General features: G+C 47.4%; 1 protein-coding gene across 1 annotated transcript in view; it reads left to right on the plus strand.

Moving 5' to 3' along the window:
• The window catches only part of gpr179 (G protein-coupled receptor 179), a 71,036-nt gene that overhangs the window by 29,524 nt on the left and 15,977 nt on the right, over positions 1-25,535 (plus strand). Inside the window, 7 exon segments of the mRNA XM_033034773.1 lie at positions 7,175-7,248; positions 8,794-8,817; positions 9,164-9,232; positions 9,794-9,968; positions 15,055-15,123; positions 21,309-21,418; positions 25,031-25,269. Of these exon segments, the coding sequence (XP_032890664.1) occupies positions 7,175-7,248; positions 8,794-8,817; positions 9,164-9,232; positions 9,794-9,968; positions 15,055-15,123; positions 21,309-21,418; positions 25,031-25,269 (760 nt within the window).

Here is a 25,535-nt window from a genome sequence, read left to right on the forward strand (position 1 = left end):
TTATTTTTAAATGATAAAATCGAACCTGCCTCCGCCACTTCCACTGGAAGCTCATTCCACACAGCTACCACTCTCTGAGTAAAGAAGTTCCCCCTGACTTGAATTAAAAAAGGAGGGGATTCAGAACATGATGATGGGCTGAATGAAATCCTCCACGATCTGTGGTGAAATGAGCCTCGGTAGTCAGTGAGAGAAATGAGAGAGAGAGAGAGAGAGAGAGAGAGAGGGGGAAAAAAAATGATGCTTTAAAAACAACCAGCATCAGAGCTGGCCTCATCTGTCAGAGACTCGATGTAAAAGCTGATTTGGAGGCACAGTTGTCATCCTTTGTAGATGGGCAAATGATTGCAGACTGGTCATGTTATTGTGATGTCTGTAAATATCAGGCTAGGAAGGGTTAGTTGTTATTCTCTGTGCCAAATGACTCATCTGTTATAGAGAATGAGGGGGGAACAGGCAGAAAGCTTCAGGGATGTATGTGTCTGTGTCGACATGACAGACCCAGAAAGCAAGAATGCAACAACTATTTATAAGTGATGCCGTTTGCAGTAAATCGTGGCCGCATTAGCAAATCGAGCTTTAAGCGACGTTGTCATGGTTACAAGGCAGTTATCTGTCTTTGTCGGCAGTGAAAGATTGAGAATCTTAATTGTGCAGTTGGTGATGTTCATCATACCTGTGGCGAAACACTGAATATATTCTAAAGGGAAGTTCGAAATAAAAACCCAGATTATTAGTTCTGGAGGCGTTGTGTTCTGGTCAAGATGTACCCGAGTGTAGATCCCACCCACTGGGGTATGGGTCAATAGACAATAGACAATAGACAATAGGTGCAGGAGGAGGCCATTCGGCCCTTCGAGCCAGCACCGCCATTCAATCTGATCGTGGCTCATCATCCCCAATCAGTACCCCGTTCCTGCCTTCTCCCCATACCACCTGACTCCGCTATTTTTAAGAGCCCTATCTAGCTCTCTCTTGAAAGCATCTAGAGAACCGGCCTCCACCACCCTCTGAGGCAGAAAATTCCACAGACTCACCACTCTCTGTGAGAAAAAGTGTTTCCTCGTCTCCGTTCTAAATGGCTTACTTCTTATTCTTAAACTGTGGCCTCTGGTTCTGGACTCCCTCAACAGTGGAAACATGTTTCCTGCCTCTGGTGTGTCCAAGCCCTTAACAATCTTATATGTTTCAAAGCAAGAGATGTCCTGTATTGAGGGGCGGCACAGTGGCGCAGCTGGTACAGTCGCTGCCTCACAGCACCGGTGAGCCAGGTTCGATCCCCACCTCGGGTGCTGTCTACGTGGAGTTTGCACTTTGTCACTGTGACCGCGTGGGTTTCCTCCGGGTCTACCGATTTCCTCCCACATCCCAAAGACGCAACGGGTTTGTAGGTTAATATTCCTCTGTAAATTGCACCCAGCGTGCAGGGAATGCATGTTGAAAATGGGGTGACATAGAACTAGTGTCTCAAGTTCAAGTTCAAGTTCAAGTGAGTTTATTGTCATGTGTCCCTGTATAGGACAATGACATTCTTGCTTTGCTTCAGCACACAGAACATAGTAGGCATTTACTACAGAACAGATCAGTGTGTCCATATACCATTATATAAATATATACACACATGAATAAATAAACTGATAAAGTGCAAATAACAGATAATGGTTTATTAATAATCAGAGTTTTGTCCGAGCCAGGTTTAATAGCCTGATGGCTGTGGGGAAGTAGCTATTCCTGAACCTGGTTGTTGCAGTCTTCAGGCTCCTGTACCTGCTACCTGAAGGTAGCAGGGAGATGAGTGTGTGGCCAGGGTGTTGTGGGTCTTTGATGATACTGCCAACCTTTTTGAGGCAGCGACTGCGATAAATCCCCTCGATGGAAGGAAGGTCAGAACCGATGATGGACTGGGCAGTGTTTGCTACTTTTTGTAGTCTTTTCCTCTCCAGGGCGCTCAAGTTGCCGAACCAAGCCACGATGCAACTGGTCAGCATGCTCTCTACTGTGCACCTGTAGAAGTTAGAGAGAGTCCTCCTTGACAAACCGACTCTCCGTAATCTTCTCAGGAAGTAGAGGCGCTGATGAGCTTTCTTGATAATTGCATTAGTGTTCTCGGACCAGGAAAGTTCCAGCCCCAACATCTCTCCCTAAAGCCCATGTCATAAACACCCATTCTTTCCCACAACCACTTTTTAAATCTGTCCTCACCTTCTCCATCATGGTCTGGTTGGGCTCAGCCACCAAGCACGACACCTGGAGGCTGCAGCGAATGGTCCGATCAGCAGAGAAGGTTATTGGCTGCAACCTTCCCTCCATTGATGAACTGTACACTGCAAGGGCCAGGAAGCGAGCGGGCAAGATCATCTCTGACCCCTCTCACCCTGGCCACAAACTCTTTGAATCACTTCCCTCTGGAAGGCGACTCCGGACTGTCAAAGCTGCAACAGCCAGACATAAAAACAGCTTTTTTCCACGAGTACTTGCTCTACTCAACAGCCAAAAATCTGTAGCCTCCCTTTGCTCTGGTATTTTATTTAATTCACATGTTTAATCAATATTGTTTTGTTATTAATGTTTAATGTTTTATGTGTCATTCCTAACTGTCACTGTATGTCTTGTTGTCACTTGCGGGTGGAGCACCAAGGCAAATTCCTTGTATGTGAATACTTGGCCAATAAATGTATTCATTCATTCAAATTAAGTCAGACAATGTAGGAAATACTCAGCAGGTCAGGTCGCATTTATAGAAAGATACTTTTTCTTTTCATTTGAAGGGAAAATCTAATTCCCATTTGGTAGTGTGAAGAAGGGACTCCACTTGAAACATTACCTGTCCATTCTGAAGAAAGGTCCTGACCCGAAGCATCATCTATCCATTCCCTCCATAGATGGTGCCCGACCTGTTGAGTTCCTCCAGCACTGTTTGTGTTTTCCTCCCATTTGATAATGATGATCCAACCTGCCAACACCACCCTGTCATGCAGTCACTTTCCACCTTCCGCAGAGACCGCTCCCCTCCGCAACTCCACCCAAACCACCCCCTCCCCAGGCACTATCACTGCAACCGCAGGAGATGCAACACCTGTCCCTACACCTCACTTGCTCACCTCAATCCAGGGACCCCAGCGTTTCTTCCAGGTGAGACAGAGGTTTACGTGCAGCCTCCTCCAACCTCATCTACTGCATCCGGTGTGGCCTCCTGTACGTCGACGAGACCAAGCGTAGACTCACCGAACACACGCTCGGTCCGCCAAGGCCTGCTGAATCTCCCGGTTGCTAGCCCACAAGGTCTCCACCTGTGCCTGAGAGGAGATGGGTTCTCAAAGTGGAGACACATAGGAACTGCAGATGCTGAAATCAAGCGCAGAACATCACGCACAACTCTCCCATCTTCTACAACTCCTCCCCAATGACAACTCCTCCACCTTCTGTGGTGGGGTAGACTGAGACTCTCCCCTTCCCCACACCCCCCCCCCCCCCCCCCCCACCCCCAATCTTTGCACATCCCCCATCCCCCCAAGCCTTTCCACTTGTCACTTTAATTTAATGTTTCATGTAGTTTGTGTTTTGTGTATTTTGTGTATTTCAGATCAATTTCCCTCCTGGGATAAATAGAAACATAGAAAATAGGTGCAGTAGTAGGCCATTCGGCCCTTCGAGCCTGCACCACCATTCAATATGATCATGGCTGATCATCCAACTCAGTATTCTGTACCTGCCTTCTCTCCATACCCCCTGATCCCTTTAGCCACAAGGGCCACATCTAACTCCCTCTTAAATATAGCCAATGAACTGTGGCCTCAACTACCTTCTGTGGCAGAGAATTCCAGAGATTCACCACTCTCTGTGTGAAAAATGTTTTTCTCATCTCGGTCCTAAAGGATTTCCCCTTTATCCTTAAACTGTGACCCCTTGTCCTGGACTTCCCCAACATCAGGAACAATCTTCCTGCATCTAGCCTGCCCAACCCCTTAAGAATTTTGTAAGTTTCTATAAGATCCCCCCTCAATCTTCTCAAAGTTACATAGACACATAGAATTTTTTTTTTTGCAGGAGTAGGCCATTTGGCCCTTCAAGCCAGCACCACCATTCAATGTGATCATGGCTGATCATCCACACTCAGTACCCCGCTCCTGCCTTCTCCCCATATCCCTTGACTCTGCTATCTTTATCTAACTCTCTCTTGAAAGCATCCAGTGAATCGGCCTCCACTGCCCTCCGAGGCAGAGAATTCCACAGATTCACAACTCTCTGGTTCTGTCGGATGGTACCATAACACAAAGCGCTGGAATAACTCAGCGGGTCAGGCAGCATCTGTGGAGGACGTGGACATTTCAGGTCGGGACCCTTCTTCAGGCTCAAATTAACAGTGAAGGCTATTTAGCATGGTAGTGTTGCAGTTCGATTTGTCCATGAAGAGTGGTCTGTGGAGAGAGGTATCTGAACGGAACGTTTGGTTGGAGTGCTGATTCCCGTCAGAGATACTGAGGATTTAATGGAATGGATATTTTGTAGTGTTGGCATTAAGGTCCATTTAGGTTTTAAGGAGGATTTTCCACGTTTAACCCTGATTTCCTAATGCCTGCATCCTTTATCCTGGCTTTCCATAATCTCCTCACGTGCTAATACATTTTGAAATCAAACCATACAAACAAAAGAACCCTCTCATGAAAGGATCGATTGTAAAGTGGAATTCATCGCCACAGACGGCAGTGGAGGCCAAGTCTTTGGGTATTTTTAAAGCAGGGATTGACAGGTACTTGATCAGGAAGTGTGTAGGAAGGGACTGCAGATGCCGGTTTAAACCAAAGATGGACACAATGCTGGAGTAACTCAGCGGGGCAGGCAGCAGCATCTCTGGAGAGAAGGAATGGGTGAAGTTTCGGGTCGAGACCCTTCTTCAGACTTGATCAGTACGAGGCCTCCCAGCGGGACACGGATTTGCAGAAGCCAGAGCCCGTGCGGGTGGGAGCCGGTGGCCGGTGGAGACGGTGGTGCCCGTGCCTGAGGTCAGTGCCCGGGCGCCGCGAGTCGACGGAGCCCACGGCTGGGGCCGGGGTCGGCGCCACGGAGGCGTCTGGACAGGACCGACAGTCAAACATGTGGAAGTGAGGACGCCGCTGGCGGGGGAAGGAACAAAGGAGGAGATGGCATGGAGGACCATCTTGAGGGGGGGGGGGGGTGTGAACAATGGGGACCCAGTGTGGGGGGACCACCCTGAGGGGGAGAATAAAGGGGGACCCGGCACAGATACAGTGTATACTCTGTAACTTTGTAGGCGCCCTTTATATGGCGACTATTCGCATACCTTGTTCACGAAGCAAATAATTTCTATGTTCTATATTCTATGTTTCTATAGTTTTCACACAGAGAGTGGTGAATCTGTGGAACTCTCTGCCACAGAAGGTAGTTGAGGCCACAGTTCATTGGCTATATTTAAGAGGGAGTTAGATGTGGCCCTTGTGGCTAAAGGGATCAGGGGGTATGGAGAGAAGGCAGGTACAGGATACTGAGTTGGATGATCAGCCATGATCATATTGAATGGCGAATGGTGCAGGCTCGAAGGGCCGAATGGCCTACTCCTGCACCTATATTCTATGCTTTCACTGTGCCGTGTCACTTTAGACAATAAAGTATTCATTCATTCATTCATTCAAAGGTTACGGCGGGAAGGCAGGAGCACGCAACAAAAGCTTTTCGCTGTACCTCGGTAGACATGGCAATAAACTAAACTGAACAGGTGGGGGTGAGGTGGACAGACAGATCAGCCATGGAGCCAGGAGTAGACTCGATGGGCCGAATGGCCTAATTCTGCTCCTCTGACTTATGAACTTATCGACAGGAAAGTAATGGACTTCAGCCAGCATGGTGCAGACGATATGGACCAGCTCAGCCTTCTACCCTGGGCAATCAGAGAATGGGTGCCCTTCCCAGCTAGGGTAGGTGGGTTTGGAGATGGTACTAGTAGACAGGGGCCACAGCCACACTGTATTATAGATGATACCATAAGCTCATCAATTCATAAGTGATAGGAGAAGAATTAGGCCATTCGGCCCATCAAGTCTACTCCGCCATTCAATCGTGGCTGATCTATCTCTGCCTCCTAACCCCATTCTCCTGCCTTCTCCCCATAACCCCTGACACCCGTACTAATCAAGAATTTATCTATCCCTGCATACACCCACCAACCTCTGGGTGAAAAAGTTGCCCCTCAGAATCCTTTTAAATCTTTCCCCTCTCCCCTTAGCCCTATGTCGCCTGGTTCTTGATCCCCACCCCCCACCCAGAGCATTAAGCCCATGTATTCCCCTCATGACAATAGACAATAGGTGCAGGAGTAGGCCATTTGGCCCTTTGAGCCAGGACCGCCATTCAATGTGATCATGGCTGATCATCCCCAATCAGTACCCCGTTCATGCCTTCTTCCGCTATGTTTAAGAGCCCTATCTAGGTCTCTCTTGAGAGCATCCAGAGAACCTGCCTCCACCGCCCTCTGAGGCAGAGAATTCCACAGACTCACCACTCTCTGTGAGAAAAAGTGTTTCCTCGTCTCCGTTCTAAATGGCTTACTCCTTATTCTTAAACTGTGGCTGGCTCTGGACTCCCCCAACATTGGGAACATGTTTCCTGCCTCTAGTGTGTCCAAGCCCTTAACAATCTTATATGTTTCAATGAGATGTCCTCTCATCCTTCTAAACGCCAGAGTGTACAAGCCCAGCTGCTCCATTCTCTCAGCATATAACAGTCCTGCCATCCTGGGAATAAACCTACACTGCACTCCCTCAACAGCAAGAATGTCCTTCCTCAAATTATGGGACCAAAACTGCACACAATACTCCAGGTGTGGTCTCACTAGGGCTCTGTACAACTGTGTGGTCTCACTAGGGCTCTGTACAACTGATTGTATCCCCCTCTATAAGATCGCTCCTCAGCCTCCCGCGCGCCAAGGAATAAAGTCCTAGCCTGCCCAACCATAGCTCAGGCCTTTGAGTCCTGGCAACATCCTCGTAAATCTGCACCAGCCTAATAAGTATTCTTATTAAAATGGTAACTGTGCGTGTGAAATGTGGGGATATGTGTGTCATGGTGTGAAGCATCGCAATTTCACAGCCCTGCTGCCGTTTGACTGGGCCGCGCCGAGATGGAAATATATATCACTTGATGTCTTTCTCAATTGCAGTGTTCTCCACTCAAAGGACAAGGATTCCAACTGGGGGCCTATCAGTGCATCTGCAAAGAAGGATACTACAATCCTGACCTCATCTCCGCCAACAGCAATGGCCGTGAGTATCATTCTCCTGTGGGGTGGGAGATTGCAACCTGTTTCGACGAATGCAATCAACCTGGCGTGCACAATCAAATAAGATCAAAAACTTCAGGCTGTGCACGCCATACGCAAGAAGAAGAAGAAGAAGAAGATTCTCCCGTGACGATAGAAATGTAAGAGGATAGAAAAGCCAGCATCCAATTTAAAATTACTGGAAATTTACAACCGAGACACAGGTTGACTCATAAGTCCGTGTCCAATGTATCCTGTGCCGGAGAGTTTCCCAGGTTATTCCCAGTCTCAAGTCAAGTCAAGTCAAGTCAAGAGAGTTTATTGTCATGTGTCCCAGATAGGACAATGAGATTCCTGCTGTGATCGACACAAATTCTCCTGTGATAGACACAAAACGCTGGAGTAACTCAGCGGGACAAGCAGCATCTCTGGAGGGAACAGATGGGTGACGTTTCAGTTCGAGACCCTTCTTCAGACTCCAATACAAAGAAGGGTCTCAACCCGAAACGCCACCCGTTCCTTCTCTTCAGAGATGCTGCCTGTCCCGCTGAGTTACTCCAGCGCTTTGTGTCTATCTTCGGTGTAAACCAGCATCTGCAGTTCCTTCCTACACTCCCAATCTCCTGCCCTTGGCTTGTGAACTTGTAAGTGTTGGTCGGTTAATAGAAAGATACAATCTGGCATTCAAAGAGATTTGATTGAACTCTTTTCAATGCTTCAGTAGTGCTTTTATTGTAAAGTGTGCGAAGTGCAAATGCACAGTGAAATTATTTACTTGCACACAGTCCAGTAGAGAATAGGGTCTGAAGAAGGGTCTCGACCCAAAACGTTGCCTATTCCTTCGCTCCATAGATGCTGCCTCACCCGCTGAGTTTCTCCAGCATTTTGTCTACCTTCGATTTTACAGCATCTGCAGTTCCTTCTTAAACAAGTAGAGTATCGGGTGTCAGAGGTTATGGGGAGAAGGCAGGAGAATATGGTTGAGAGGGAGAGAAAGATCAGCCATGATTAGAAACATAGAAACATAGACAATAGGTGCAGGAGTAGGCCATTCGGCCCTTCGAGCCTGCACCGCCATTCAATATGATCATGGCTGATCATCCAACTCAGTATCCCGTACCTGCCTTCTCTCCATACCCCCTGATCCCTTTAGCCCTTTAGCCACAAGGGCCACATCTAACTCCCTCTTAAATATAGCCAATGAACTGGCCTCAACTACCTTCTGTGGCAGAGAGTTCCACAGATTCACCACTCTCTGTGTAAAAAATGATTTTCTCATCTCGGTCCTAAAAGATTTCCCCCATATCCTTAAACTGTGATCCCTAGTTCTGGACTTCCCCAACACCGGGAATAATCTTCCTGCATCTAGCCTGTCCAACCCCTTAAGAATTTTGTAAGTTTCTATAAGATCCCCCCTCAATCTTCTAAATTCTAGCGTGATTGAATGGCGGTTGACCCGATGGGCCGAATGGCCTAATTGTGCTCCTATCAGTGATGACTTTATGAGTGTTGCCATATCTAGGCATGATCCCGATTAATAAATTGTACAGGAATAGTCCACTGAGGGACTGTGTAAGAGGGACCATGTTTTGGCGCTGTTTTCAAAGTCCAGTCCGTACTCTGGTTGTTATGAGCAGTGCCCGATCCAGGCGAGTCCCAGGCTGTTGCAGGGCCTCCAGCCATCACCTTCCCTTGGATGTGTGGGTCGACTAGTGAATCCACGTCCCTCTTCTCGCCCGTCTACCTTTGTACGATGATGGGGGGAGGAGCCTCCCGCAGCCGACCTCAAGGGCGCGGTGGGCCAGACCCTGGTCCCCTTGCCCGCCACGTCTGTCATCGTCACTGGCTCCACCTCCCCCACCCCCCTCCACCCCCTCTCCCTGCTCTCAGTCTGAAGAAGGGTCCCGACCCTAAACGTCACCTATCCATGTTCTCCAGGGATGCTGCCTGACCAGCTGAGTTACTCCAGCACTTTGTACCTTTGTTTGTTAAGCAGTATCTGCAGTTCCTTGTGTCTAGTTCTTGCCTCTTGTGTGTGGGATTCTGTTATCAGGCATCTGAATCATCCTACCTCAACCAGGGAGCAGTCCTGAACTATAAGGGTAGATATAAAATGCTGGAGTAACTCAGCGGGTGAGGCAGCATCTCTGCAGAGAAGGAATGGGTGACGTTTCGGGTCGAGACCCTTCTTCAGCCTGAACTGCTATCTACCTCTTTGGTGACCCTCGGACTATCTTTGATTGGACTTAATTGTGTTTACCTTGCACTAAACGTTATTCCCTTATCATGTATCTATACACTGTAAATGTCTCGATTGTAATCATGTATTGTCTGACTCTATAACACGCAGTAAAAGCTTTTCACTGTACCTCGGTACACATGACGATAAACTAAACTGAAGCTGATTGGTGGAACGTGCACTGTAGCCGGAGCTTCTGAGCCTCTTGTTTCTGTAACAATCGCAGGGCAAGAAGATGGACACGTTCCCTTCTACAGCCGGCTGGCTGGTGACCAACCCAGGCCCCTGCTCCAGTGCCTGTCCTGCAGCAACGGATGCAGCTCCTGCAGCAGCAATGCTCCCTGCTTCACGCACCAGGACCCACACCTGCGACTGGTCATCCTCTCTGTGCAGGCCCTCTCCATGTTGCTCGTGTTCCTCAGCATGCTCCTGGTGTATCGCTGCAGGAACAACAAGGTCAGTGTGTGTGTGCGTGTGCGTGTGCGTGTGCGTGTGTGCGTGCGTGCGTGCGTGCGTGCGTGCGTGCGTGCGTGTGTGTGTGCGTGCGTGTGCGTGTGTGTGTGTGCGCGTGCGTGAGTGTGAGTGTCTGTGCGTGTGTCTGTGCGCGTGGGTGTGTGTTTCTCTGTGTTTCTCCGTGTGCGTGCGTGCGTGTGTGCTTGTTTATGTGTGTGCGTGTGCGCACGTGCACGTATGTGTACATTTGAACATTGTATAAATGTGTATGAGGTGCAGGTGTATTTTCGAGGTGTATGTGTTTGTGCGTGTGTGTGTGCGGGTTTGCATGTGTGTGTGTGTGTACATATGTGCATGGTTGTGCGTATGTATGTGATATGCAAGAGTGTGTAGCGGTGTTTGAGAATTTGTGTAACAATGTGTGAGGTACGTGTGCGTGTGTGAGTTAGTTATGAGGTGCATGTGTAAGGATGAGCATGTGTGTGTGTGTGTGTGTGTGTGTGTGTGTGTGTGTGTGTGTGTGTGTGTGTGTATGTGTGTGCATGTGTGTGTGTGTGTATGTGTGTGAGCACGAAGATGTTTGGTTTATTGTCACGTGTTCCGGGGTACAGTGAAAAGCTTTTGTTGCGTGCTAACCAGTCAGCGGAAAGACAATACATGATTACAATTGAGCCATTCACAGTGTACAGATACACGATAAAGGGAATAACGTTTAGTGCAGGATAAAGCCAGTAACGTCCGATCAAAGATAGTCTGAGGGACTGCAATGAGGTAGATAGTAGCTCAGGACTGCTCTCCAAAGCCTTTAACCTTTGGCCACTTCACTTTAAAGCTATAGCCTCTTGTCTGCAACATTCCCATGCTGGGATATCACCCTGCGGTCCAGAACAAGGTGTGTATCACTGATCCCCCAGCGATGAACCTTCTGAGCGATTCTGCCACTCACTCCAGCAGGTACTCCAGGTACTCCAGCAGTTACTCCAGGTACTCCCAGCTCTCTGGGTGAAGAACATACTCCTGCAAGACACGATTCTGTGCGGTAACAAACAGAATAATTTACTATTTATTCCCACAATAATTATTCCCACTTCCTCTTCTCCCCTCCCCCATCGGGAAAAAGATACAGTAGTGTGAAAACGCACATCTTCGGATTCAGGAACAGTTTCTTCCCAGCAGTTATCAGGCAACTGAATCATCCTACCACAACCAGAGAGCGGTCCTGAACTACTATCTACCTCATTGGGGACTCTCTGACTATCTTTGACCAGACTTTAGTGCTTTCCCTTGCGCTAAACACTATTCCCTGATCATGTATCTGTACACTGTGAACGGCTACATTGGAATCATGTGTTGTCTTTCCGCTGACTGGTCAGCGCGCAACAAAGGATTTCCACTGTACCTCGGTACACGTGACAATAAACTAAACCAAACCTGAAACTGAAGATGCAATTAGGAGGAGTGTCCAAGAGCTCAAGGAGGATTATAAAGAGGGGAAGAATGTGAAGAGGTAGAGGGGGAACACAGCACTGTGAGGCTGGAGAGCTGAGATGGACTCGGAGTCGTACACCGTGGCACTCCACTTTCCAACGACCTGCAGGTTTGTAGGTTAATTGGCTTCAGTAAATGACCCCTAGTGTGCATGAAAGAACTAGTGTATCGGTGAAGATCGACACAAGAAGCTGGAGTAACTCAGTGGGACAGGCTGCATCTCTAGAGAAAAGGAATAAGGTGGCGTTCCAGGTCGAGACCCTTCTTCAGACTGAGAGTCGGGGGAAAGGAAAACCAACACAAAAAGCTGGAGTAACTCAGCGGATCAGACAGCATCTCTGGAGTAAAGGGTCCCAAAATAGGTGGTCTTGGTTAGCGTGGACTCGGTAAGCCGAGGGGCCTGTTTCATGCTGTATCTGAGGGAGGAGGAGGAGCCATCTTGGGGAACGGCTGCTGACCAGCAGCCGTCCGTTTAATTCGCTTTTTTAAAAAGTTTTTAGTAAGTCCTGTGTTTCGTCCGTTGGAGATATGGACTTTTCAATGTGGGGGGTAGGGGGCAATTTTATTTCTAGGTCCCTACCTGGTGGGTGAGGCAGCTCTTTCTCCGGGCTGCCCGTCGACCCGTCCTCGTGGCATACCAGCGGGCGTGGAGCGCCGTTTCCTGGCGGGGACCGCCCAGCACCTCGGCCTCGGTGGCGGCACAGCGCTGGAGCGCTATCGCGGAGCGGAGCGGGCGATGCCTTGCATGGGTCGCCGCGCTGGATCGACGCGCTGGAGCTCCGGTGAGCTGTGACCGCCGTGTTCGACACCTCCGGGCTGCAGGTCAGCGGAGCGGAGCGGGCGGCGCCGATTTCAACATCGGGAGCCTGGGAGCTTCAGGCCAGCGCGGCCTTGTCGGCTTCGGAAGCCGCGGTCTCCAGCTAGGAAGCGGCCGTTCCAGGTGGCCCAGCCGCTGAGAGGACTCTCCCGACGCCGGGGCAACACCACCCGGTGAGAACGGCCAGGAACATCGGGCCTCCGTAGAGGCAATTGCGGTGGCCTCAATAGGCCTGACTTTGGGGTGAACTTGGGGTTGGGGACTGGACATTGTGCCTTCCCCCACAGTGGTATCCATTGTGGGGGGATGATTTTTTGTCTGTAAGGTAATCTTGTTAGTCTGTGTCCAAGATGGCTGCCGTGAAGGGAGAGTGGACGCTGGCGCGCTTTAGCTGCCGCTGCTCTCTCTTCACATTGTGGTTTAGATTTTTTGTTTTTGGACTGAATTCTGTTTTTAATTTGTGTTTCTGTGATGTCTTTATTATTTATTTTATTCTGATTATATGTTTTTTATTCCTGTTAATCTCTGGAAGGTGTCCTTGAGATGTCTGAAAGGCGCCCAAAAATAAAATTTATTATTATTATTATTATCTCTCTAAACTTAAAGCAAAGCTGCAAAGTTAACAGCCCCTGCTGCTTATCGATCAATACACTTCAACCAGCAAATCTCCAGTTATCAGGCGGTGAGCTACTGTTGATGAGTGAGTTCCACGTACGTACCTGCCTCTCTCCTCCTGCTGAGTTTGGCCGATCAATAAATCCTCAGCTCTCCCAATATTTAATCTTTTTTAAAGGATATCAGTGAATTAATTTTTAAGCCTTCAATCCCTCCATGGAAAGGTCACTTTGTAAGTTGTAATCTCTTCGGAGTCCGCGCATAGTGTTGGCGTTGACTGCACGGTGTGATAGATGATGTGGCTTGGACAGAGTGAAATACTATAACACCTACTCACAGATCATTCCGCAAATTCTGTCCTTAATTGGACCTGTCTGTCTGAGGTGATAGCAGGACAAGTTGTTTAGTTTAGTTTAGTTTGGTTTAGTTCATCAAATGTTCATCAAATAGTCAAGAGTGTTTATTTGTTATATGTACAGGATATAAACCGGAACAAAGACATTCTTACTTCACCCCAGCTTTATAGGTGCATTAGATACAACACCAACAACTGTAAAGTCATTTATTGTAAGTAAGCTAGACTATGATAGTGCAAAGGTCAGACTACCAGGAGGAACCATCATAGTGATGCGGCCAGGGTGGAGCAGCTGCCTCACAGCACCAGAGACCCGGGTTCATAGAAACATAGAAAATAGGTGCAGGAGTAGGCCATTCGGCCCTTCGAGCCTGCACCGCCATTCAATATGATAATGGCTGATCATCCAACTCAGTATCCCATCCCTGCCTTCTCTCCATACCCCCTGATCCCTTTAGCCACAAGGGCCACATCTAACTCCCTCTTAAATATAGCCAATGAACTGTGGCCTCAACTACCTTCTGTGGCAGAGAATTCCAGAGATTCACCACTCTCTGTGTGAAAAATGATTTTCTCATCTCGGTCCTAAAAGATTTCCCCCTTATCCTTAAACTGTGACCCCTTGTTCTGGACTTCCCCAACATCGGGAACAATCTTCCTGCATCTAGCCTGTCCAACCCCTTAAGAATTTTGTAAGTTTCTATAAAATCCCCCCTCAATCTTCTAAATTCTAGCGAGTACAAGCCAAGTCTATCCAGTCTTTCTTCATATGAAAGTACTGACATCCCAGGAATCAGTCTGGTGAACCTTCTCTGTACTCCCTCTATGGCAAGAATGTATTTTAGGAGAATGTCAGATTAGGAGACTAAAACTGTACACAATACTCCAGGTGTGGTCTCACCAAGACCCTGTACAACTGCAGTAGAACCTCCCTGCTCCTATACTCAAATCCTTTTGCTATGAATGCTAACATACCATTCGCTTTCTTCACTGCCTGCTGCACATGCATGCCTACTTTTAATGACTGATGAACCATGACACCCAGGTCTCGTTGCATCTCCACCTTTCCTAATCGACCACCATTCAGATAATAAAGGGTCCGATCCTGACTACCGGTGCTGTCTGTATGGAGTTTGTACGTTCTCCCCGTGACTGCGTGGGTTTTCTCCGGGTGCTCCGGTTTCCACCCACACTCCAAAGACCTGCAGGTTTGTGGGATAATTGTCTTCGGTAAAAACTGTAAATTGGCCCTAGTGTGTGTAGGATAGTGCTAGTGTACGGGAATCGCTGGTCGGCGCGGACTTCGTGGGCCGAAGGGCCTGTTTCCGTGCTGTTTCTCCAAACCAAACTAAACTAAACTAAGCTAAACCTAAAAAAGCAAGGTAATATGTAAGACGTAGGTGCACAAAAAAGCTGGAGGAACTCAGCGGGTGCAGCAGCATCTATGGAGCGAAGGAAATAGGCAACATTTCGGGCCGAAACTTTGCCTATTTCCTTCGCTCCATAGATGCTGCTGCACCCGCTGAGTTTCTCCAGCTTTTTTGTGTACCTTCGATTTTCCAGCATCTGCAGTTCCTTCTTAAACAATATGTAAGACGTACACAAGTTGAGTGAAACATTTTTATTGTAATGTATCCTAGCTCAGGCTTGAGTCATTGTGGACTCACATGTTTGGACAACGGTGAATTTTGTTCGAGATTAGAGTGGGTAGGAGCACGATCTTTGGTGATAAATGCACATATCACAGCCAGATGGCATTTAACTCTGGAGCAAGCCTCTACAGGGAGTATTCAACTTTCCTCTTCTCTCTGCAGAGAATCCGAGCGTCAGGTCTGGTGCTGCTGGAGACCATTCTCGGAGGATCCATCCTGTTATATTTTCCGGTAAGTGCCCAATCAAATGCCTTTCCATCAATGTGAAACCCAGACACTTGATTGTCCGGATCTTCGAATTCCTCCCCATCCCCATCCAGACACAGAGTGCTGGAGTAACTCAGCGGGTCAGGCAGCACCTGTGGAGAACATGGATAGGTGACGTTTCACAGAGTGCTGGAGTAACTCAGCGGGTCAGGCAGCATCTCTGGAGAACATGGATAGGTGACGTTTCATAGAGTGCTGGAGTAACTCAGCGGGTCAAGCAGCATCTCTGGAGAACATGGATAGGTGACGTTTCACAGAGTGCTGGTGTAACTCAGCGGGTCAGGCAGCGTCTGTGGGGAACACGGATAGGTGACATTTCAGGTCGGGACCCTTCGTTTTTTTTGGTTGAGTTTAGAGTTACAGAGCAGAAACAGGCCCTTCGGCCCATTGAGTCCACGCTGACCAGCGATCCCCATACACTAACACTATCCTACACGCACCAAGGACAATTTTTACATTTACCAAACCAATTTGCATACATACCTGTACGTCTTTGGAGTGTGGGAGGAAACCAAAGATATCGGAGAAAACCCACGTGGTCACAGGGAGAACGTACAAACTCCGTACAGACAGCACCTGTAGTTGGGATCGAACCCGGGTCTCCAGCGCTGCAAGCATTGTAAGGCAGCAACTCTACCGCTGCACCACTGTGGCACCCTTCTTCAGACTGAAAGCTAGAAGGGAGGTGAAGATGGGATTAGAAACATAGAAAATAGGTGCAGGAGTAGGCCATTCGGCCCTTCGAGCCAACACCGCCTTTCAACGTGATCACGGCTGATCATCCCCAATCAGTGCCCCGTTCCTGCCTTCTCCTCATATCCCCTGACTCCGCTATTTTTAAGAGCCCTATCTAGCTCTCTCTTGAAGAGGTTTAGGGTCGGGATCCTTCTTCAAACTTTGCCTGTCTACATTGTGAAAGTCCCTCTCGTCTGTTCTGGCCTTTTCTCCAGTTTATTCCCCCCACCTCTACTCTCAGTCTGAAGAAGGGTCTCTCTTCCTCCGGAGATGCTGCCTCACCCGCTGAGTTACTCCGGCACTTTGTGTCTGTCTTCAGACATCACCTCTGACCTGTCCTGTTGCATTACAAAGATAGCCATCCTTCACTGGCCAAGAACATCTTCGCAAGGTCAATAAGAGTTTGATTTTTGACGGCTATTCTTTACTTGTACTCGCTAGAATTTAGAAGATTGAGGGGGGATCTTATAGAAACTTACAAAATTCTTAAGGGTTTGGACAGGCTAGATGCAGGAAGATTGTTCCCGATGTTGGGGAAGTCCAGAACTAGGGGTCACAGTTCAAGGGTAAGGGGGAAATCTTTTAGGACCGAGATGAGAAAATCATTTTTTACACAGTGAGTGGTGAATCTGTGGAATTCTCTGCCACAGAAGGTAGTTGAGGCCAGTTCATTGGCTATATTTAAGAGTGAGTTAGATGTGGCCCTTGTGGCTAAAGGGATCAGGGAGTATGGAGAGAAGGCAGGGATGGGATACTGAGTTGGATGATCAGCCATGATCATATCGAATGGCGGTGCAGGCTCGAAGGGCCGAATGTCCTACTCCTGCACCTATGTTCTATGTTTCTATGTTTACTTTCTTTTCTAAATCTACATCCTCAGTGGAAACACGGCCTACTGCCTGGTCAGTCATCATGGTCTAACCTCTCTGTATCACCCAGGACGTGTTGCATTGCAGCATGCAATTAGACAATGGTCGATTCAGTCCACCAGTGAGATCTTTCCATTCCAGACACCAACAGATGGCTGGCTTTAAATTTGGAATCTAATTGACAATGTTTGACGCATCTGATGTAATTGTTCATTTTTGGCATCTCATTTCCGGTTAAGGATTAGTCAGTATTATTTTTAACCATTAAAATTGCAGCTCCTGTAACTCACACTGGATTCACCTCTGGCTGACATGAGGCTTTGACTGATGACTCCTCTATTTTCCAGCTCATTTAATCCTTGGCTACAAAGATAGACACAAAAAGCTGGATTATCTCACCAGGTCAGACAACATCTCTGGAGAAAAGGAATCGGTCACGCTTTGGATCGAGACCCCTCTTCACAAGACCCATCTGAAGAAGGGCCTCGACCCGAAATGTCGCCGATTCCTTCTCTCCAGAGATGCTGTGTGTTCCGCAGAGTTACTCTAGCATTTTGTGTCTATCTTCGGTTTAAACCAGCATCTGTAGTTCATTCCTACACATACTGCCTGTCAATGTTGTGAATGCGTTCAGGATCCTCTCCACATCATGCTCCATCCTGATTTAGAATTATAGTGTCATAAAGTCACAGTCATAGTGATACAGCGTGGAAACAGGCCCTTTGGCCCAACTTGCCCACACCAACCAACATGCCCCACCTATACTAGTCCCACCTGCCCGCGTTTGGCTCGTAACCCTCTAAACCCCAGCCTATCCATGTACCTGTCGAACTGTTTTTTAAATGTGCGATAGCCCCTGCCTCAACTACCTCCTCCGGCAGCTCGTTCCATACACCCACCACCCTTTGTGTAAAATGTTGCCCCAACAAGTTCCTATTAAATCTTTCTCCGCCTCACCTTATACCGAAGTCCTCTGGTTCTCGATTCCCCTACTCTGGATAAAAGGCTGTGCATTTACCCGATCTATTCCCCTCATGATCTTATACACCTCCATAAGATCACCCCTCATCCTCCTGCACTCAAAGGAATAGTGTCCTAGCCTGCCCAACCCTCTCCCTGTAGCTCAGTCCTTGGAATCCTGGCAACACCTCGTGAATCATCTCTGCACCTTTTTCAACTTAACAACATCTTTCCTATAACACGGTGACCAAAACTGAACACAATGTGGCCTCACTAATATCTGCTTTGGAAATATACTGAAGACAGACGCAAAATGCTGGAGTAACTCAGCGGGTCAGACGGCCATCTCTGGAGAAAAGAAATAGGTGATGTTTCGGGTCGAGACCGTTCTTCAGACTGAGAGTCAGGGGAGAGGGAAACCAGAGATGTAGAAGGTGCAGAGGTCAGATGAATGAACGATATCTAGCCCTAACCCAGAGTGACAGGAAAGAGAGGCCCAGATAGATCAGAGGATAACCCTGTGAGCGAAAGAATGTGATGAATGCAAGAATATGTAAGGAGTGTAACTGACTGTGCTTGGGGGTAACGGGTAGCAGGCTGCGGGTCAGGCTGACAGGACATCTCAGCATCAACACAGACACTTCCAGCAGCACGGGATCCAGTCCCACCTCATCATGGGCCTCGAAACAAACATAAATTGGGCGTAGGAAGAGGGCAAAGAGGAAATGGATTGAAGCGTTATAGATGCGAGAGTCCAGTGGCCTTAACCTGGCATCAGGTCAAACATAGGGTGGGCCCTACAAATCTACAGAAGGGCAAGATTTGGACGAGGGTAATAAGACCATGTGGCAGTTCATGGTGAAGAGGCATCTCCAGGGGGAGATCACCCAAGGGCATTTTGTCCCACTGCGCAACTGCCTAACCCTAACTCCACAATATACCGTGGTTGCTTGACTACCACTGGTCTAAACTGTGACCTGGCTGTCTCGACTGGAGAGCTCCAGCTACAGGGAGAGGTTGGAGAGACTTGGATTGTTTCCTTTGGAACGTCAGAGGTTGATGGGAGATTTGATAGGAGCATATGAAACCGTGAGAGGCGTAGACAGGGTGGCAATGTCCAATACTGGAGGGCTTATCTGTGAGGTGCGAGGGGGGAAAGTTTAACGGAGATGTTCGCGGTGAGCGTTTTACACAGCAAGTGGTGGTGGAGGCAGGTATGATAGTTGTGTTTACGAAGCTTTTAGAAAAGCACATGGATATGCAGGGAATGGAGGGATATGGATCATGTGCAGGGAGATGTGTAGGAAGGAACTACAGATGCTGGTTCACCAAATATAGACACAAAATGCTGGAGTAACTCAGCGGGTCTGAAGAAGGGTGCAACGTCACCTATTCCTTTTCTCCAGAGATGGTGACTGACCCACTGAGTTTAGTTTAGTTTAGAGATACAGCGCGGAAACAGGCCCTTCGGCCCAACCGAGTCCGCACCGACCAGCGATTCTCACACAGTAACACTCACCCTACACACACTAGGGACAATTTATAGCAATGTTACAAAATTTTGAGATTTGAAAAATCAAGTCTGCAGTTTATCCCATCAGATAAAGCATAAAAAGTTTAATTTGACACCTAATTCACTTTCATATCTTCAGTATTAAAAACGTTATGGCCATTTCCATACTCAGAAATTAGCATCTTGTCCCCTATTGCTTTTCCATTGACTTAACACAAAAGCTGTGATCGAGGACAGTCAAAAGCCCATAACTTCCTTAAAGATTAAGAGAACTGAATGAAATGTTCAGTTATTATAGATTGAAGCATTCTGAAACAAATATAAAACATCTTACTTGGATGACCTGAAATTAAAGCATATAATCAGTTAGTTACCCAATTGTAGCTAATTACAAAATTGACCGTAGTGACGGAAATAGTAATAAACATAGGAGACTGCCTTGAAAATCCAAAAATGTGATATTCTCAAGATCAGAACTTTAATATTATTGTATTATATGCTATACGTCCATAACAGATAGGTAAATAAATTACAATTTCTAGCAATAGACCAAGTCTTTATGGAGAGGATCAGTTGCTAGCTGGTACATTGGCATATCATAACAGGCCCGTACGAAGCTTTTCAAAAAGGGGGGTTGGCATGAGGGGGGGGTGCGGGCAGGCCTGAACAGCGGGGCTGAGCGGGGGGGGGGGGGGGGGCGGGCAGGAGCTGAGCGGGGGGGGGGGGGGGTGCGGGCGGGCCTGAACGTCACAACCTCCGCACCCCCCCCCTCTGACAGCCATGCATAATCAGTAGCATCATCATACTCCTCAGATTGTAACCAATAAGCAACTCTGTACACATTGTTTTTCCTCATCTTTTCAATTTTGGCATTGTAAACTACAAGTTTTTGCTCTTCAAACAACGCATGACATGTGCTTCTGTCCACTACTTTCCCATTAAGAATGTCCTGTAGATTCCATTTCTTAAGAAAAGGATTTTTTTTTTAAATAGCCGAAGTATCCAAATAATAAACTAATCCCATTCACACAAGAATTCACAATATAACATGATTTTTAAATCTCACTGTCATGAATTTATATGCCAGATGGAAGGAATTTAATGTTTAATTCCCATAAATTAATCCAGAAACATCCACTCAAAATGTAATCAAAATTATTGTTTTTTGCACAATACATGTGACTCAAACTGTTGTGAATATTTAGTTTAAAAATAATGATCATGGAGAGAGAGAATAACACAAAATATAGACAATTTGGACGGCTTATGACATGATTGTCCAAAAAAAAAAGAGGATTTAAATCATCTTGCTTCTGGAACGCGATCAATTGGAACGTTGCATTTGCGGTGAATTGAAACTCCATATCGGCAGGAAAAACACTGCCGGTTCGTATAGGGGCCCAAATAACATTTTCGCAAAACATAAAATTAGATTAAAGCCATCCCAAGAAGCAAGATTATATGTAAAATAGACGACTTACCCTTTGTTTTGTCCCGTTCTTGCGATCCGTCACGTTGTAGGCGTTGAGGGCGTTCGAAGTCGCTTTTTATTTTAATCCAAATATTAAATTGTCCAGCGAATTTCTTTTAAAATATACCGCGAACGGATGTCCGATCGATTTTCCATCAGCAGCTAGCAGCCCGAGGAAGCCCGCCTCCGACAGGCGGTACAAAACTGGATTTGAATCCCAGCCCCCCCCCCCTCAAAGGCACCAAAGTCGCGCACACGGCCAGCGGCAGAACTGCAGCGCCGCTGAAGGTAAGTTTTGTGACATCGCTACAATTGACATTTATACTGAGCCAATTAACCTACAAACCTGTACTCCTTTGGAGTGTGGGAGGAAACCAAAGATCTCGGAGAAAACCCACGCTGTCACGGGGAGAACTCCGTACAGATCGGGATCGAACCGCTGCATCACCGTGCCGCCCACGGTAGTTACTCGGCATTTTGTGTCTATCTGCAGGTAGATGAGATCAGTTCAGCTCGGCATCATGTTCTGCGCTGTCGTTCACACACACGTGTCTCTGCGTTCTATGTTCACACATGTCTTGTTTTTGTGCTTGGCCATCAGGTATTTATCCTGTATTTCCAGCCCAGTGTTTTCCGCTGCGTTCTCCTGAGATGGGTGCGGATGCTAGGATTCGCCATCATCTACGGAACCATAACGCTGAAGATCTACAGGTGACACACACTGAATAGAATAGAATAGAATAGTTTCTTTATTGTCATTGTAACATGAACCATGTACAACGAAATTGTAAAATGTCAGCCAGTCAGTGCACCATTCAAACATTTCTAAAAGCTAACGATACATACAAGGTAAAATATTTAAAAAAAGATAAACAACTAAAATAAATATCATAAAAATAGCACGCATAAACACCCAGCCCTACATCCTTCTGTCGATTTCACAGTCTCTTAGTATGTATCGCCCCTGCGTTCCTTGGCGGCTACATTTAGTGCCTTTATAGCAGTGGGGTAAAAACTGTATTTAAGTCTGTTTGTCCTTGTCCTTGTAGATCTGTACCGAGAATCACGGGGTTGTCTGATCTCAGACTTCTGACTCGCGTCACCTTACCGGCCAAGATCCATGGTCCCGTGGCCAAGACTTTGGTGTATGGGCCAGGGTACAGGGTGATAGGAAGGTTGCCAGGACTTGAGGGCCTGAGCTGTAGGGAGAGGATGGCAGGCTGGGACTTTACTCCTTGGAATGCAGGAGGATGAAGGGTGATCTTATAGAGGCGTATAAGATCATGAGGGGAATAGATTGGATGAACGCAGTCATTTACCCAGAGCGGGGGTATCAAGGACATAGGTTTATGGTGAGATAAACTAATCTCTTCCTGTACATGTTTAAGAAAGAACTGCAGATGATGGAAAAAATAGAAGGTAGACAAAAATGCTGGAGAAACTCAATGAGTGAGACAGCATCTATGGAGAGAAGGAATAGGCGACGTGTTGGGTCGAGACCCTTCTTCAGACTGATGTTGGGGGGAGGGTGGGGGTGGGAAAAAGAAAGGAAGAGGGGGAGACAGTAAGCTTGTGGGAGAGCTAGGGAGGGGAGGGGAAGGAGGGAGAAAACAAGGACATGATCCATATCCTTCCGTTCCCTCCATATCCATGTGCCTCGCTAAAAAGCTTCTTAAACCCCACTGTAGTACCTGCCCCCACCCCCTCTCCAGTCAGCATGTTCCACGTACCCAACATCCACTGTGTAAAAATACTTGCCCTTCATATCTCCTTTAAATGTTGCTCCTTTCACCTTAAAGCTTTTCTCCATCCTGAAGAAAAATGTTCTGACTGTCAACCCTATCCAACCGTCTCATAATGTTATATACTTCGATTAGGTCTCCCCTCAACCCCTGGTGTTCCAGGGAAAACAATCCAGAATGTCTGTTCACAGACAGTCCCAAAACACTAGTGACAAATTATGTTCATAAGTTCTAGGGGCAGAATTGGACCAATTCGGTCCATCAAGTCTACTCCGCCATTTCCCTCTCATCCCCATTCCCCTATCTTCTCCTCATAACCCCTGACACCCGTACTAATCAGGAATCTGTCAATCTCCACCTTAAAAATATCCATTGACGGCCTCCAAAGCCGTCTGTGGAATGAATTCCACAGATTCACCACCCTCTGACTAAAGAAACTCCTCCTCATCTCCTTTCTAAAGGTACGTCTTTTTATTCTGAGGCTATGGCCACTTTTCCTAGTCTCTCCCACTAGTGGAAACATCCTCTCCACATCCACTCTATCCAGGCTTTTCACTATTCGACAGATGCAACCAATTTTACAGAGGCCATCTAACCTACAAAGAGAAGAAGGAGTGGCTCGGACTTTATTCCTTGGAAAGAGGATGGGACAAGTCTTTGATGATGTTGGTTGATTTTCCGAGGCAGTGTAGATGGTGTAGAATGTGCACAAGTCTGCCAATGGATATCCAAATGATGTTTGTGGCTGAGATCCACACATGGCTAATGTCCCATCAGGTAAAATAGACAATAGACAATAGACAATAGGTGCAGGAGTAGGCCATTTGGCCCTTCGAGCCAGCACTGCCATTCAATGTGATCATGGCTGATCTTCCCCATTCAGTATCCCATTCCTGCCTTCGCCCCATATCCCCTGACTCCGCTATTTTTAAGAGCCCTATCTAGCTCTCCCTTGAAAGCATCCAGAGAACCTGCCTCCACCGTCCTCTGAGGCAGAGAATTCCACAGACTCACCACTCTCTGTGAGAAAAAGTGTTTCCTCGTCTCCGTTCTAAATGGCTTACTCCTTATTCTTAAACTGTGGCCCATGGTTCTGGACTCCCGCAACATCGGGAACATGTTTCCTGCCTCTAGCGTGTCCAAACCCTTAACAATCTTATATGTTTCAATGAGACGCCCTCTCATCCTTCTAAACTCCAGAGTGTACAAGCCCAGCTGCTCCATCTAATTCTCCACCTATTTTCTATGTTTCTATGACTTAAGGTCTAATGGTCTAATTATGTGGAGTAGATGACAGTGATTCCATGCACGCTGGCATCTACTTTATCACTGGAGTGGCTGTGAAATACACTGCTCCATTCTGAAAAAAACTAATGAGTTCCCCTTCAGGCCAAGCATTGGGAATGAAACTCAAAAGAGAGGTTTAGTGACAATTGATGACATCGTTTGTTGCAGTAACTGTATCTGGCATGTTAATCAGCAAGTGACACATATTGTCCAGGAGAAGTTCAAGGTTTTGTTAATTAACCGCGTTCAACTATATCCCAGAGGAAATCTAAATGCAAATTGTACTTGGCTGATTGGAGGTCACTGGCTGAATGGTATTTCTTTTAACGTGATATTCCACCTGCTATTTCCCTCTCTCTCTATCATTCACAGCTGCGATTCGGGATCCATTTACTCTGAAGCCCTTGGGCTGTTTACCAAAGTGAATGGTTCTTCATAAGCGCAAGTTGTTGATTAGACAAAAAAAAAGTTTTAAAAAAATTTAAAAAATGCTGGAGTAACTCAGCGGGACAGGCAGCATCTCTGGAGAGAAGGAATGGGTGACGTTTCGGGTCGAGACCCTTCTTCAGAATGAGAGTTTTCATGACATGGGGCTGGTACATGCCGTGGGACTAAGCTGGGAGAGGGAGACATTGCAGACACAATCAGGATCAAAACACAAAGTGCTGGAGTCAGTCTGAAGAAGGGTCTCGACCCGAAACGTCACCCATTCCTTCTCTCCAGGGATGCTGCCTGTCCCGCTGAGTTACTCCAGCATTTTGTGTTTATCTTCGGTTTAAACCAGCATCTGCAGTTCCTTCCTGCACAAGTTGTCGTTTAGTTTTCTTTCTCTTTTCACTTTCGTCTCAAGGGGCCACAGCCTTAGAATAAAGGGGAGGTCATTTAAGACTGAGGTGAGAATAAACGTTTTCACCCAGAGAGTTGTGAATTTATGGAATTCCCTGCCACAGAGGGCAGTGGAGGCCAAGTCACTGGATGGATTTAAGAGAGAGTTAGATACAGCTCTAGGGGCTAGTGGAGTCAAGGGATACGGGGAGAAGGCAGGCACGGGTTATTGATAGGTGATGATCAGCCATGATCACAATGAATGGCGGTGCTGGCTCAATGGGCCGAATGGCCTCCTCCTGCACCTATTTTCTATGTTTCTATATTTCTATGTTTCTAAGTCTTCTTTTATCTCTGTCCCTCCTCCACTTCCCTTTTTCTCCCGATCTTTCTTCATTCCTTTTCCTCCCTCCCTCCATCCTGTCCCGACCCCCTCCTCTCCCCCTGTTGGGTCCCTGTTTCCCCGCAGAGTGCTGAAGGTGTTCCTGTCCCGCACGGCCCAGCGCATCCCCTACATGACGTGCTGCAGGCTGCTGAAGATGTTGGCCGTCATTGCCCTGACCGTGTGCTGGTTCCTTGTCTCCTGGACCCTGGCAGCGTGGGAGAACATGGGCCGCGAGATCCCACTGGTCACCCAGTCACAAACTGCGGACGGACAGAGTTTTATGATGTGCAAGCTCGACCGATGGGACTATATGATGGCCACTGGTAGCGACTATTGCTTTTATTGCCCCTTTTCCCACAAAATTCAGGTTCTGCTACTTTGCTTTGTTGCCAGAGGAGGTAGTTGAGGCAGGAACCATCCCAACGTTTAAGAAACTGCTAGGCAGGTACATGGATAGGACAGGTTTAGAAACATGGAAAATAGGTGCAGGAGTAGGCCATTCGGCCCATCGAGCCAGCCCCGCCATTCTATATGATCATGGCTGATCATCCACAATCAGTGCCCCATTCCTGCTTTCTCCCCATATCCT

The sequence above is a fragment of the Amblyraja radiata genome, chromosome 16 (genome assembly GCF_010909765.2).
Source record: "Amblyraja radiata isolate CabotCenter1 chromosome 16, sAmbRad1.1.pri, whole genome shotgun sequence".
Lineage (NCBI taxonomy): Eukaryota > Metazoa > Chordata > Chondrichthyes > Rajiformes > Rajidae > Amblyraja > Amblyraja radiata.